Source organism: Dunckerocampus dactyliophorus, chromosome 6 (assembly GCF_027744805.1).
Source record: "Dunckerocampus dactyliophorus isolate RoL2022-P2 chromosome 6, RoL_Ddac_1.1, whole genome shotgun sequence".
NCBI classification, from domain to species: Eukaryota; Metazoa; Chordata; class Actinopteri; order Syngnathiformes; family Syngnathidae; genus Dunckerocampus; species Dunckerocampus dactyliophorus.
The window spans coordinates 23,847,199-23,859,496 of NC_072824.1; the positions used below are offsets into that span (position 1 = coordinate 23,847,199).

General features: G+C 42.7%; 1 protein-coding gene across 3 annotated transcripts in view; it reads left to right on the top strand.

Annotated features, from left to right (window-relative positions):
• The window catches only part of LOC129182368 (adhesion G protein-coupled receptor L1-like), a 40,955-nt gene that overhangs the window by 21,045 nt on the left and 7,612 nt on the right, over nucleotides 1-12,298 (top strand). For 2 of the 3 annotated variants that reach the window (XM_054778375.1, XM_054778377.1), the window contains exons 3-20: nucleotides 1,204-1,417; nucleotides 1,831-1,940; nucleotides 3,018-3,032; nucleotides 4,139-4,346; nucleotides 5,521-5,785; nucleotides 5,862-6,201; nucleotides 6,886-7,179; nucleotides 7,663-7,766; nucleotides 7,874-8,059; nucleotides 8,172-8,210; nucleotides 9,054-9,234; nucleotides 9,327-9,449; nucleotides 9,602-9,819; nucleotides 9,913-10,086; nucleotides 10,947-11,159; nucleotides 11,243-11,463; nucleotides 11,789-11,855; nucleotides 11,974-12,062. In XM_054778375.1, coding sequence (XP_054634350.1) covers nucleotides 1,204-1,417; nucleotides 1,831-1,940; nucleotides 3,018-3,032; nucleotides 4,139-4,346; nucleotides 5,521-5,785; nucleotides 5,862-6,201; nucleotides 6,886-7,179; nucleotides 7,663-7,766; nucleotides 7,874-8,059; nucleotides 8,172-8,210; nucleotides 9,054-9,234; nucleotides 9,327-9,449; nucleotides 9,602-9,819; nucleotides 9,913-10,086; nucleotides 10,947-11,159; nucleotides 11,243-11,463; nucleotides 11,789-11,855; nucleotides 11,974-12,062 — 3,061 coding nt within the window. The remainder of the gene's footprint in view (nucleotides 1-1,203; nucleotides 1,418-1,830; nucleotides 1,941-3,017; nucleotides 3,033-4,138; nucleotides 4,347-5,520; nucleotides 5,786-5,861; nucleotides 6,202-6,885; nucleotides 7,180-7,662; nucleotides 7,767-7,873; nucleotides 8,060-8,171; nucleotides 8,211-9,053; nucleotides 9,235-9,326; nucleotides 9,450-9,601; nucleotides 9,820-9,912; nucleotides 10,087-10,946; nucleotides 11,160-11,242; nucleotides 11,464-11,788; nucleotides 11,856-11,973; nucleotides 12,063-12,298) is intronic. The other variant, XM_054778376.1, reaches the window with a different exon arrangement.

Below are 12,298 nucleotides of genomic sequence, written 5' to 3' on the forward strand. Positions count from 1 at the left end.
TGAGAGCCTACACAGACGCATAGATATCCATTCATTCATCCATTTTCTATGCCGCTTTATTATAACAATCATGCTAAAAAAAACATTGATTTCCTGAACTATGGAGTGGATGTTGCTGGATTTTCTACATTCCTGTCATCGATGATAGCTAGGTGTATTTCTTGTGGTGAGTTTGGGGTGAAAACAAGTACACAGCGTGCTGCTGCACTGCAGTGTGAGGCATATGCAAGAAAAATATGACACTTGATTTTCTTCCCTGGCCTTTTTGATTATCAATAAAATATCAATGGCTACTCTGTTGAGATTTTCACTGTCTGAGTTATTATATATTTTGTATATTGTATATTATGTTGTACTTGCCAAGGTCCGTGGGTCGATCACAGCTTTCGTCTTGACTCAATGTTAAAGCAATGGGGACCAAAGGCTTTATATTCGGTTATAAAATCTGCTCTAACTTCTTTAGTATTTGGGGTAGAGAAGCGAATGAGGTATCAAATTAAAGTTCAAGTCATGCTTTATCAGATAGAATTAATCACAGACTTGATTTTACAAATTTCAAAATTTTGTCACATTTCTAGAATAAGTGTTTCCCGTTACGTGCATTCTTAGCTGCCTCTTTTTAGCTGTTTTTTATATCTTTAGAACAAACGAAGAGAGAAAGACATACTGTATGTGTTCATGTCTCACATAAGGATTGTGCATGATGGCCAACATTCCCCAAAAAGTGCAAAAGTTCAAAGTTTTCCTTGATATAGTGTGCAGTAAACGTGATGATTGGCAACATGCCGACAACATGCAGGTGAGTTACACGCTGGGTGATGAACAGATGATTGGTTGATCACCAGTTTGTGGAGGGAAAAAAGCCAGTTGCTGATTGGATTGGACACAGAGTGGGCATGTCCTTCTAGTGATTAGGAGGCTGGGGGCGTGACACAGCCTCATTTATACCTTTTAATTTTGCTTTCAATATAATGACATACAACAATTTAAAACTAGAATGGCACAACATTGAATAATTTAAATTAATTGCTATCACTATGTAAATGTGATGGCAAAAAATTATTATTCAGCCACAGTTGCAGAAACAAATTAATTGCAGCCTGACAGTGACTAAGTACATTGTTAATGCCCCTTTCTTCTCAGCACTTTTTCACCTTCTCCTGTCAAACCCCCATCTTCCCCGCTTGTGTCTTTTGTGGACAGCCATGTCTCGGGCCGCCATGCCATTTGGGCTGTTGCGCAGGGAACTGGCCTGCGAGGGTTATCCCATTGAGCTTCGCTGTCCAGGAAGTGATGTGGTGATGGTGGAAACCGCCAACTATGGACGCACCGATGACAAAATTTGTGACGCAGAGCCCTTCCAGATGGAAAACACACAGTGTTACCTTCCTGATGCACTGAAGATAATGGCCCAGAGGTGTGTATGTGTGTGTGTGTGTGTGTGGTTGGTTCAGCCATCCACTAGTTCTTTATTATTAAATATGCAAATCACTTTGTCGTGTGTGAGATTGGATGCGGATAAATCAATGGGAGCATCTACAGCATGCAACATAGTCCTGCACATCACTCATGCAGACCTGTGTTAGAGGAAACATTACACCCGGCAAGTGCTTTTGTTGTGAGTTGTGTGTTTGTGTGCGTGCAAGTGCAATAATCACTCCAGCTAAATCTGGCTGCACCATTAGCTGTGTACTCAGCACTGCTTTCCTCGAAGAACAGATCAATATTCAGGGAGAGGAGACAAACGGAGAGCCCTTTGCTTCCCCTTTCCTGTATATTAATCACTCTCCTTCTTTCTCTTCCGACTCCATCCATCACTCTCTTGTGCAGGTGTAACAACAGGACGCAGTGTGTGGTGGTTGCAGGGGTGGATGTCTTCCCAGACCCTTGTCCTGGAACATACAAATACCTGGAGATCCAGTACGAGTGTGTCCCTTACAGTGAGTACCAATGTGTATTTTATGCAAACACTACTGAATACTATTCATACATAAAAAAACAGCACATGAGCACATTAACTTGTATGTTTTACAAATGCTACACAAAGATACACTATATGGACAAAAGTATTAGGCCATTGCACCTACAGTGAGCAAAATGGAGGAAAGTGTGGATCCCTCTTTTTCCGGTCTTTTGGGAAGACTTTCAGATTTGTAGTTGGACCTGTTGGCACACAATCTCTGTTGTAGTTCATCCCAAATGTGTTCCACACCAAACTCATCCTAGCATATGTTTATTCAGTCACGTTGAAACCGAAAATATCCTCCCAACTGTCCCCAGCAGTGTCCAAAATGTCTTGTTCTGGTGGACAATTACGAGTTCAGGGTTCCAGCCCACCTACTGATTAATACATTCATTGATTGATTGATGAAGGGTCGTGTCTCAATACTTTTTGTTCACATAGTGTAAAATCTATTTTTGTCATGATATGTTATAAATGTAAGAGTTTATTCTTTATTTTTTATAACCTCTTCAATTCCTGAGATGCTGTTTCTCCGCAGAGAGTGTGTGTGCTTAAAATACAAACAGAAAGTTGAAGGAAGTGTATTTGCATAGTGTATGTCTCCTATGTGTGTGTGTGCGTGTGTGCGTGTGTGTGTGTGTGTATGTGTGGGAGCGTGCACATATGCACCTGCGCGTGCATGTGTGTGTTTTCTTTTCCAGAGTCACGCCATGCACGGGAGTTGCTCTCTTTTATCCACAGGAGTGCCACTGAGAGATTTAGGGAAGGGGAGGAGGAGGAGGAGGGTGATGGGGATGAATGGGGGTGCTGCATGGGGGGCGGGGGGGAGTAGTGACGAAGGGATAGCAGGTGGGGTGGGGTGGGAGGGGGTGTTAGGGGTTGGTTCTTGTAATGTTTGTGAGAATGGAACTCATAATCTGTGCAATTCTTTCTTTACTTTCTTTTTCCTTCTCTCTGTTTCTCGCTTGCATTCTTGCTTCTTTCATTTCTCCTTTTCTTTCACCCCTCTGATTTCTCTTTCTTTCTCTCCCTCTTTTTTCCTATGCTTGAGTAGAAGTGGACCAAAAAGGTAAAGACAATACACTGTAGCATCTTGATCTCTCCTTACCCAAACCCCCCGTTTCTCTCTCCTTCTCTTCCTCTCTCTACCAATTCTCTCTTCCTCCTACCCAAGGACGTTGTTTGTAGTCATGCTGGATGTTGCCCCCCTTTTTTTAATTTACTCCTCAGTTGTTTTTATTCCATTTCTTTCCATCCCTCGTTGTATGGAAATCTGTGCTTTTATCTAATTTAATGCAGGTTCCGCACATAGTCTTTCTTTTCTCTCTCGTGTTCTGCTCTTCTTTCTCTTTCTGTCCTGGTTGTTCTCATTGCACACATAAACACACCGGCTACAACACCTTTCTATCTGTCCTCCTTTCCTTCCTTCCATCCTCTTTATGCTTATGTTACCTTTTCTTCCTCTATAGGCAGAGCCCCTTATTTACCTTCATAGGAAACATAAGACCAAATGTGTGTGACGTGTCTGGGTGTGTGCATACCAAGCACTGCTTATGTATGTGTGTATGCGTCCGTGTGTGCGTGTGTGCGTGCGTGTGTGTGTGTGTGTGTGTGTGTGTGTATGCATGCCTTCTTGCATGCCAGCGTGAGATTGTACAGTAAACATATGTGTCCATATATTTATTTTTTTGACATGTGGGTGGACCAATCGTTGTGCTCAGTGTAAACTAACCTGCCCTCTCATTCACTTTAAGGCAAAATGTAGCCCCGCCCTCTACGTCCCTGATTCTACCTCACACCGCACTAACCTACATGCCCGCACACATATAACATACTCACACACCTTTCATTGCAGTGTCCCCTGTTATATTACTCACTACACAAGCACATGCACACACCGACACACACACACACACACACACACACACTTTTATGTCTCATCTCTTGCTGGACTTTTGACATCAGCACATGTATTTTAAAGCCCTCTGTCTCTCCTCTTCTTTGTCTTTCTTTAATCTCATTGCATCAACTGCATCTGTCTCAATTCAATTTTCATGCATTGATCCATTTCCTCCCACAATCCTTACACTCTCTATCTCTCTCACCCACTCTCATCCATCCATATCCTCTCTCTCCTCTCTCTCATCCTTGTCTTTGAAAACTCCCATCTCCCAGTTTTCGTCTGTCCCGGATCACTGCTCAGCATCCAGTCGCCTTCCTCCGTGCTGGAGGCGGAGCATCAGTCGGGGGCATGGTGCAAGGACCCGCTGCAGGCTGGTGACAGACTATACGTCATGCCATGGACACCCTACAGGACCGAGGTGCTGTACGAGTACGCTTCCTGGGACGACTACCGGCAAAATCGAGTCACCACTACATACAAGTGAGTTTGTCCAGTGAATTCTGGACAATTTCAGTTAACGCAATCAAATCTGCAGATCCCCCCCCTCCGCCGTGTTTTCCAATTGTGATCTCGGTTACTCAGATGCTGGAATTACAGTCAAAGTCCATTAAATGTCTCGGCTTCAGGGCCACTTTTATGGAATTTCATTTAAGCTTCCTTTAATCATGAATATGTTTGTTATGTCTGTAGTGTATTTTAAAATAATAATAAAATACAAGGTTAAAAATAGTTATCAAGCAGGTTATTACTTTTATGTCTAGGACATTTTAAGTAGCATTTTAGGTTATGAAAACATTCCTCAAATGTATAAAGTGTTAAGTGGGTGTTTTCATAATGACTCTGATCTTTCCCTGCGCTAAGTCCACATGAAAGAGGGATTGTCTTTTTGTTTTGGTTTGTTACTTAGCAGACTTACACGAAAGCCAGTCACGAAAGTCAGTGAAACATTGTGGAGTCGAGACGGGTGTTCAGGAAGAACCCTTTTAATTTGGTGCAAATCCAAACCAAAATGGCACTACGGTAGTTAAAGGTGCTGTCTGCCTTGGCTAGGATAACCTTCCAACGTGCTGTAGCCCGCCCTCTTTCTTATCTTCCTGCTCAGAGCATGCAAGGTACGCCCCATGTAACACACACAGGCATTCGTTTCTGTATGTTTGTTGTCAGCTAATAATAGCCATTTTGGCAAAGTTGATCTACTTACTTTAAGGTGTGTACGCGATTTGGACCGAGCGGCAGAGTCCAGACATTTATTTGTTTTGTCTGTTCTTTTAAACCACTATTGGGAACATATGCTAGCCTGTGGTGTTAGCTTTATATTTTTTAGTTTAAAAAGTATCATTTGGAGCAGAAGTGGGAGAGCACCTTTAATATATTTCTTTTGTTGTTGTGTCAGTCACAATGTAAGGGCTGAGTGATGTCCATTTGTCTATTTGTAACTTCTTATTTTATTCTCTGTTAAACCAGAAAGTAGCAGGCTTGCTAGCATACAGAGAGATAAACAAATGTATCAGAGGAATTGACTTTTTGCTGTTTTGAGTAACAATGGAACCAGAGTCAATAACGGTACATAAAATGCAAATAAAGAGATGCGTAAACAGAGTGAGCTGCAGTTTTCTTAACCTCATCATTTACTTTGTGTCTTTGTCCTTCACAGGTTGCCAAGTCGCGTGGACGGCACAGGCTTTGTAGTGTACGATGGCGCTGTGTTTTACAACAAGGAACGCACACGCAACCTGGTCAAGTATGACCTGCGGACTCGCATTAAGAGTGGAGAGGCGGTGGTGGTCAATGCCAACTACCATGACACGTCACCTTACCGCTGGGGAGGGAAGTCAGACATTGATCTGGCAGTGGATGAGAACGGCCTCTGGGTGATCTACTCCACTGAAGCCAATAATGGACGCATCGTGGTCAGCCAGGTAGCACAAATGAAACTTTGTGAGGGGCAAGCTGCAGATTTGCCTCTCACCTTTTCACCTCTTCCCTGCTCCTTAGGTGAACCCGTACACCTTGCGCTTCGAAGGAACATGGGCCACCGGCTTTGACAAGCGTGGGGCGAGCAACGCCTTCATGGCCTGTGGCGTGCTCTATGCAGTGCGCTCAGTCTTCCAGGATGATGAGGGGCAAGCAGACGGAAGGGTCGGCAACGACATGGTGGTGTATGCCTATGACACCAGCCGGGGCCAGGAGCTGCCTGTTCAGATTCCGTTCCCCAACCCCTACCAGTACATCTCTTCCATAGACTACAACCCCCGAGACAACCAGTTGTATGTGTGGAATAACTACTACGTTTTGAGATATCCGCTTCAGTTCACCCCACCACCACCCACTAAAGGTCTGCTGAGCCAGAACTTAGATTGGTGTAACCCAGGGGTGTCCAAAGTGCGGCCGGGGGCCATTTACAGTCTGCGTTTGTTTTTTTATTGGCCCTTGACAAAAGAAAACAAAAAAAACACAGCAAAAATGGAAAAAGAAGTAATTTTACAAGACAAAATATTAGAAAATTAAGTCATAATATTTAGAGATAAAATAGCATAAAGTTGAAATATTAAAGACTAAAAAATGTTGTAAGAGTTGTAATATTATGAGAAACAGAGAATCGAATTGAATAAAGTAGAATAGAATAAGAGGAAATTAAAACAAGAATAAAAGAAAAAAGAAAAGAACAGAGTTGCAATTTTAGGAAACGTTGGGTAAAATTTATATCACAATAAAGTCATAATATATTTTTTTCATAATAGAAAAAAAATGTACAAGAAAATTGACATATTTGTAAAAAATAAAAATACCAAAAATGGAAAAACGAGCAAAACAACGTACCAAGGAAAAAAGGTTATTCACATTAATAATATGCTTGTCAACAGTAACACCAACCTGACAGGCTGTTTTTTTCTTTAATTATGGTAAAGTGGCCCCCGCATGTTTTGATTTTGTTGTTGGAAAAAGTTTGGACACCCCTGGTGTAACCAGACCCTTTGAGGAATATATGGATCTGAATTTAAGTTTCATATCCCCCCAGGTCCCCTTTCTTCTTTAATGACTACCGTCCGCTCTTACACGGCAACAGTGGCGTTGAGTCCCGTGCGGCCATCAGCCTCCCATCCAGTGGGCGTCATCAACCGTGGGCCTTTTGATCAGCGGCCAATCACAGCCATGGTACCCCTAACGCCTCGTCCCCCTTTGCGGGTCCCCTTGGCTCCAGGTGGCCCTGGTCAAGTAGGTGGATGTGAAGGAAGAGTGGCACGAGGCGTGCAGTGGCCCCCCACTCTGAAAGGGGAGACAGTCGAGAGGCCCTGCCCCAAAGGCTCACTGGGTAAGTCAAACGTTGTATGTGCGTGTGAATGCGCGTTTGCGTGCGTGCGTGCGTGTGTGACGATGCCAGCATTTCATTGATAGTGTGTGTGTGCGTGTGTGTGTGAGTGTGTATCTTGTTTCCCATTGAAATGTAGTCACATGCCCTCTCTTTGAACTCCTCTTCACATGACATGAAGAAAGTAGTTTGACTTTTTAACGTCATGGGCCGTCGACTCTCGTTCTGCAGCTGTCTTCTCCTCTTGAGAGAAAGTGGACATTTTGTGTGTTGCACATTGTGTATCATCCTGATCCTATCACGTGTGTAAAGTTAGTAATATTGTTCAACTGGAGGATGTGTTTTTATCATAGTGGTGGAATGACATGGATGCTGTTGCAGTCAACTTGTATATCATTTAAATGAAACAGCATTTCTAGCCATCACATAAAAGTCCTTTTGCCAGTGTCACAGGAGTCTTCCATGTCACGCTGTCTTCTTCTGCAGGTATCGCATCCTACCAATGCATGCAGTCTCCTGTGAACTGGAGCTCCAGAGGGCCTGACCTCTCTAACTGCACCTCTCCCTGGGTCAGCCAGATTTCACAGAAGGTCAGTCACATAAACACCCCTTGTGCAAATGGCCCAAAGCCAGTGAGTAAGAACTTTCTACTTCAGATGTCAAAAATCAAATGTAATTCTGAACGCTGTGTGCTCAGATTAAAAGTGGAGAGAACGCAGCAAACATAGCCGGCGAGCTGGTCAACCTGACCCGTGGGCGGATCTACGCCGGTGATGTCAGCATGTCTGTCAAGCTAATCGAACAACTGCTGGACATTTTGGACTCCCAGCTGCAGGCATTAAGACCAGCCAATAAAGAATCTGCAGCACGTAACTACAATAAGGTGAATGGCTTCCTCAGATTCATGCTGATGTGGACCTGACCTTTTGTGGAAAAGAGGACTGAAATGTCAGCGCGGATATTTGTAACACAAATGTTGTTTGCTGTCTTTGCAGTTGCAGAAGAGGGAACGCACATGCAGAGCTTATGTGCAGGTAATGGATGGACAGATGATATAAATGTGTTATTCAACTTTTTCCTTTTTTGTGTTTATGTGCTTCTTTTATGTCCAATTTATTGAAAGACATAAACTCACCAACAAATAGTGTAGGATGGATGGATGAATGCAGAAGGATAGATAGATTGATAACGGGCACGCAGGTGGATGGCAAATAAATGATATATTTAATATATGATATTAATGATATATATAAATATATATGACATATATATATGAGATTTAATATATAAATGATATATATTTATTATATAATAAATAAGTGCCATATTTTGGACTATATCCAAAACATCACTTTGTGCCCCACCAAAAAAATTGACTAACGTTCTATTGTTTTGTAGGGCACCTTGTCAGTGGTGGGCCCTTAGAATTGTCATCACTTGTTTCATCCTACAACCCTGATAATAGCTGATTGGATATTTAGATGGATTAACAGATGGATAATGTGCAGATGGGTGGATGAAAGTTGGAGAGACAGGTGTATGGAAGGATGATGGGGCAATGATGTATGGACAGTTGGACAATAGACAGATGGACAACTGGACAGATGATTGAAGAAATTGACTGAGGAATGATGACTGATGGGGCGATGGATGGATTAATGGATAGAGGGAGATATCACACATGGTCAGAAGATTGAAAGGATTGGTGGATGGATGATGGGCAGATGGATGAATTAATCAGATGGATTTATGAAAGGGTGGATTGATGGGCTGTTGGATAATGGACAGGACAACCAATGAACAGACGACGGATAGACTGATGGATGGACGGGCAGACATATATGTAAATTAACCGGATGTATGTTTCTCCCTATTAGGCCGTAGTCCAGACTGTAGATAACTTGTTGGGTCCTGAGGCTCTGGTGTCCTGGGCTGACATGAGCGGTCCTGACCAGTCCCGCTCTGCATCACTCCTGTTAGATGCCGTTGAGAAAGGAGCATTCCTATTGGCTAACAACCTCTATGAAGGCAGATTCAGTGACAGAGCACCAAACGTTGGTATGTCTTTTCACTTCCTTTCAACGTACCATACCTTAAACACAATCATCTCATCTACACACCTGTGTGTGTATGTGTGTGTGTGTGTTTAGATCTGGAGGTGTATGTATTAAATACAGAGGCGGACATACAGGACTTAACATTCCCGCACTCCTACGACAGTGACAGCATCCTGCAGATCTCAGCAGTGGCTCTGCAGCAGTACAGCAATAATGGTATGAAGCACACTCGTTTCAATATAGAAACAATCTTTAATAAACCACAAATAAAAATGTTAATGGATTGCAAATAAAACTCTTCAAAGCAGTCAACGACACAGAACCGTGAGTGTTAATACATATTTTTCCTCCTTCTCTTCATTGCACAGGCCAAGTGAAGTTGGTCCTCTCGCTGTATAAGAACTTGGGCTCCTTTCTTACCACGCAGAACTCCACTCTGCGACTTGGCCTCGGACTTGGGCAGGGGTCAGAAGTCAGGCGTCGAAGCCTGGTCGTCAATTCTCATGTCATCTCTGCTTCTGTGCACAGAGGCTCCAATAGAGTGTTCCTCTCTGAACCGGTGGTCTTCACTCTCAGACACCTGCAGGTCTGCCGGGAAATTCAACATGGACAAAAAAATCCTGATGATATTAGTCAGTACTTAAGAGTTGTTTGTGCTGGGTGTGTGTTGTTTCCACAGCAGGAGAACCACTTTGGTCCAAACTGCTCTTTTTGGAATGCCTCAGGGGTTTCTGGGAGTGGCAGGTGGTCCACACAGGGATGCCGTCTGTTACATACCAACAACACACATACAACCTGTGCCTGCAACCACCTGTCCAGCTATGCTGTCCTCATGACGTATCAGCAACCTGCTGTAAGAAACACACACCATGTAAACACGCACATGCACAGAATGACTGTCATTGGAGTGTTTTGGCTGCAAAAACTATTGTGTCATCACATTACATAATGCATACATGACCAACGTACTGTATTTGCTAGTTGCTACTGTATGTGCATTTTGTTTATGACCTGTACATGGAAATCTCATTCATAACAACCCAAACAGTGGTAACAGAACCAACCTCTCTCATGTCTTTATTTTCATTAATTAGGGCAACACTGCTGCTCTGCAAACTACAGGATAGGGATGATTTCCTAAATTAGAAAGACTGATTAAATGCTGTTACTCATAGTAGTCGTTGGCATCATACCCTCCGGTCTTTTGCACTTATTCACAAGATGTTTATTAATTAACCAATAAAGGATCTGTGAGAGATGCTTCTGAACACTGCAAGCTATTTTGTCTTTCATGAAATTAAACTGAAATGTGATTCCATTTACTTAACACCTTATAGATAAATATTTGTGTGTGTCAATAGCCGCATACAGGAGAGTGAAGGTTTGAACGTCTCTGTGTGGAGTTTGCATGTTCTGCAAATGTCCTTCTCTATGACTCTAAATAATCCATAGGTGTGAATGTGAGTGTGAATGGTTGTTTGTCTATATGTGCCCTATGTTGTCCTATGATTGACTGGTGACCAGTCCAGGGTGTAGCTCGCCTCTCAACCAAAGTCAACTCCAGTTTACCAATGACCCTAACGAGGACAAGCGGATAGATGGATGGATCTTAGTCAGCTATGTGTCAAATAGTAGAAGCATTGTGTGTGCATGTGGTCTTTAAGGTGACTTTCTAACATAGCATTTCATGTTTTGTCTTTCTGGTATTAACAGTCTGGTGTGGGAGTAGAGGAGCTTCTGGTCTATGTCGTCTCCTGGGTGGGCATCTCTGTGGCTCTGGTGTGTTTGGCTACCTGTCTTACTACCCTTTGCTGCCAGGGGGCGCCCTGGCACACTGACCACAGCACCATCCACTGCAACCTGTGGGCCAACCTGCTCATCACTGAGCTCCTCTTCCTTGTCGGGGCTAACAAGACACAGTACACAGTGAGTTCTTATTCCTTATATTCAAAAGCATTAAATCATTCCTGTCTTGTTGCAACATGTTCATCATACATCTGTATTTGCAGGTTGTGTGTTCCATCATTGCTGGCCTGCTGCACTTCTCCTTGCTCTCTGTCTTCTGCTGGTTGTGTTTGGAAGGAGTGGAATTATACATTTTGCAGCGTGAGGTGTTTGAGGGGCGTAACTCCAGGAGGAAGTATTTCTACCTGAGTGGCTACTCTGTACCTGGGCTGGTGGTAGCTGTGTCTGCGGCCATTGACTTCAGAGGCTACGGCTCAAAAACTGCGTATGTTGATCAAAACTGTGCAATGTGTGTGGATGTTTACATGTTTTTGCTTCCAAAATACCGTACGTTTTATTAGTCCACAGACACATTAGACTTGATCCGATTCAACAGCCTTTTCGACCTCAACAAAGATACTATATTGTATATATTATCTGCTTTGGTTGGCACTGTCACAAAGACTTTAAAATTTGTTATTATTTCATAGTCCACTGCTAACCACAACAAAATAATATGCCTGTTATTAATCCCCTTACTTATCCCCTAATAGTTTGAAATGTTTAAACTGACATTGTTAGAGAATTTGTTATTATGTTTGTATGCACAGCTGCTGGCTGCGAACCGACAATTACTTTATTTGGAGTTTCCTTGGACCTGTGGGTGCAGTTATCACAGTAAGAGTTCTGTTCTTACTCTCATAGACACCCATACAGTATTTAACCACTAGATAATGAGTGTAATAATGTATTGATGACTGTTGTGTTTACAGTGTTTACTCTGTGTTGTCCTCAGCTCAACCTTATTATCTTAGTGATGACCTTACATAAAATGCACAGCACCGCTGCCCTGAAGCCAGACTCCAGTCGCCATGACAACCTAAGGTGAGTAACTGCACTTCGATTTGGAGACAAAGGATTACATAATGAACATGAGCTCAGTTTCATTTTTCTTGTTTGCTTTAGTTTATTTGGGTGAGAAGAAGTCCAACCTTTGAATGATGAAAAATAACAAACCAAAAAAGAAAATTGCTAATGTCTGACAAGCATTAGTTACACATGATACAGCTAGCACAATGATACTAAAAAAGAAACGTCACTAAAAGAATGTTTGTATTAAT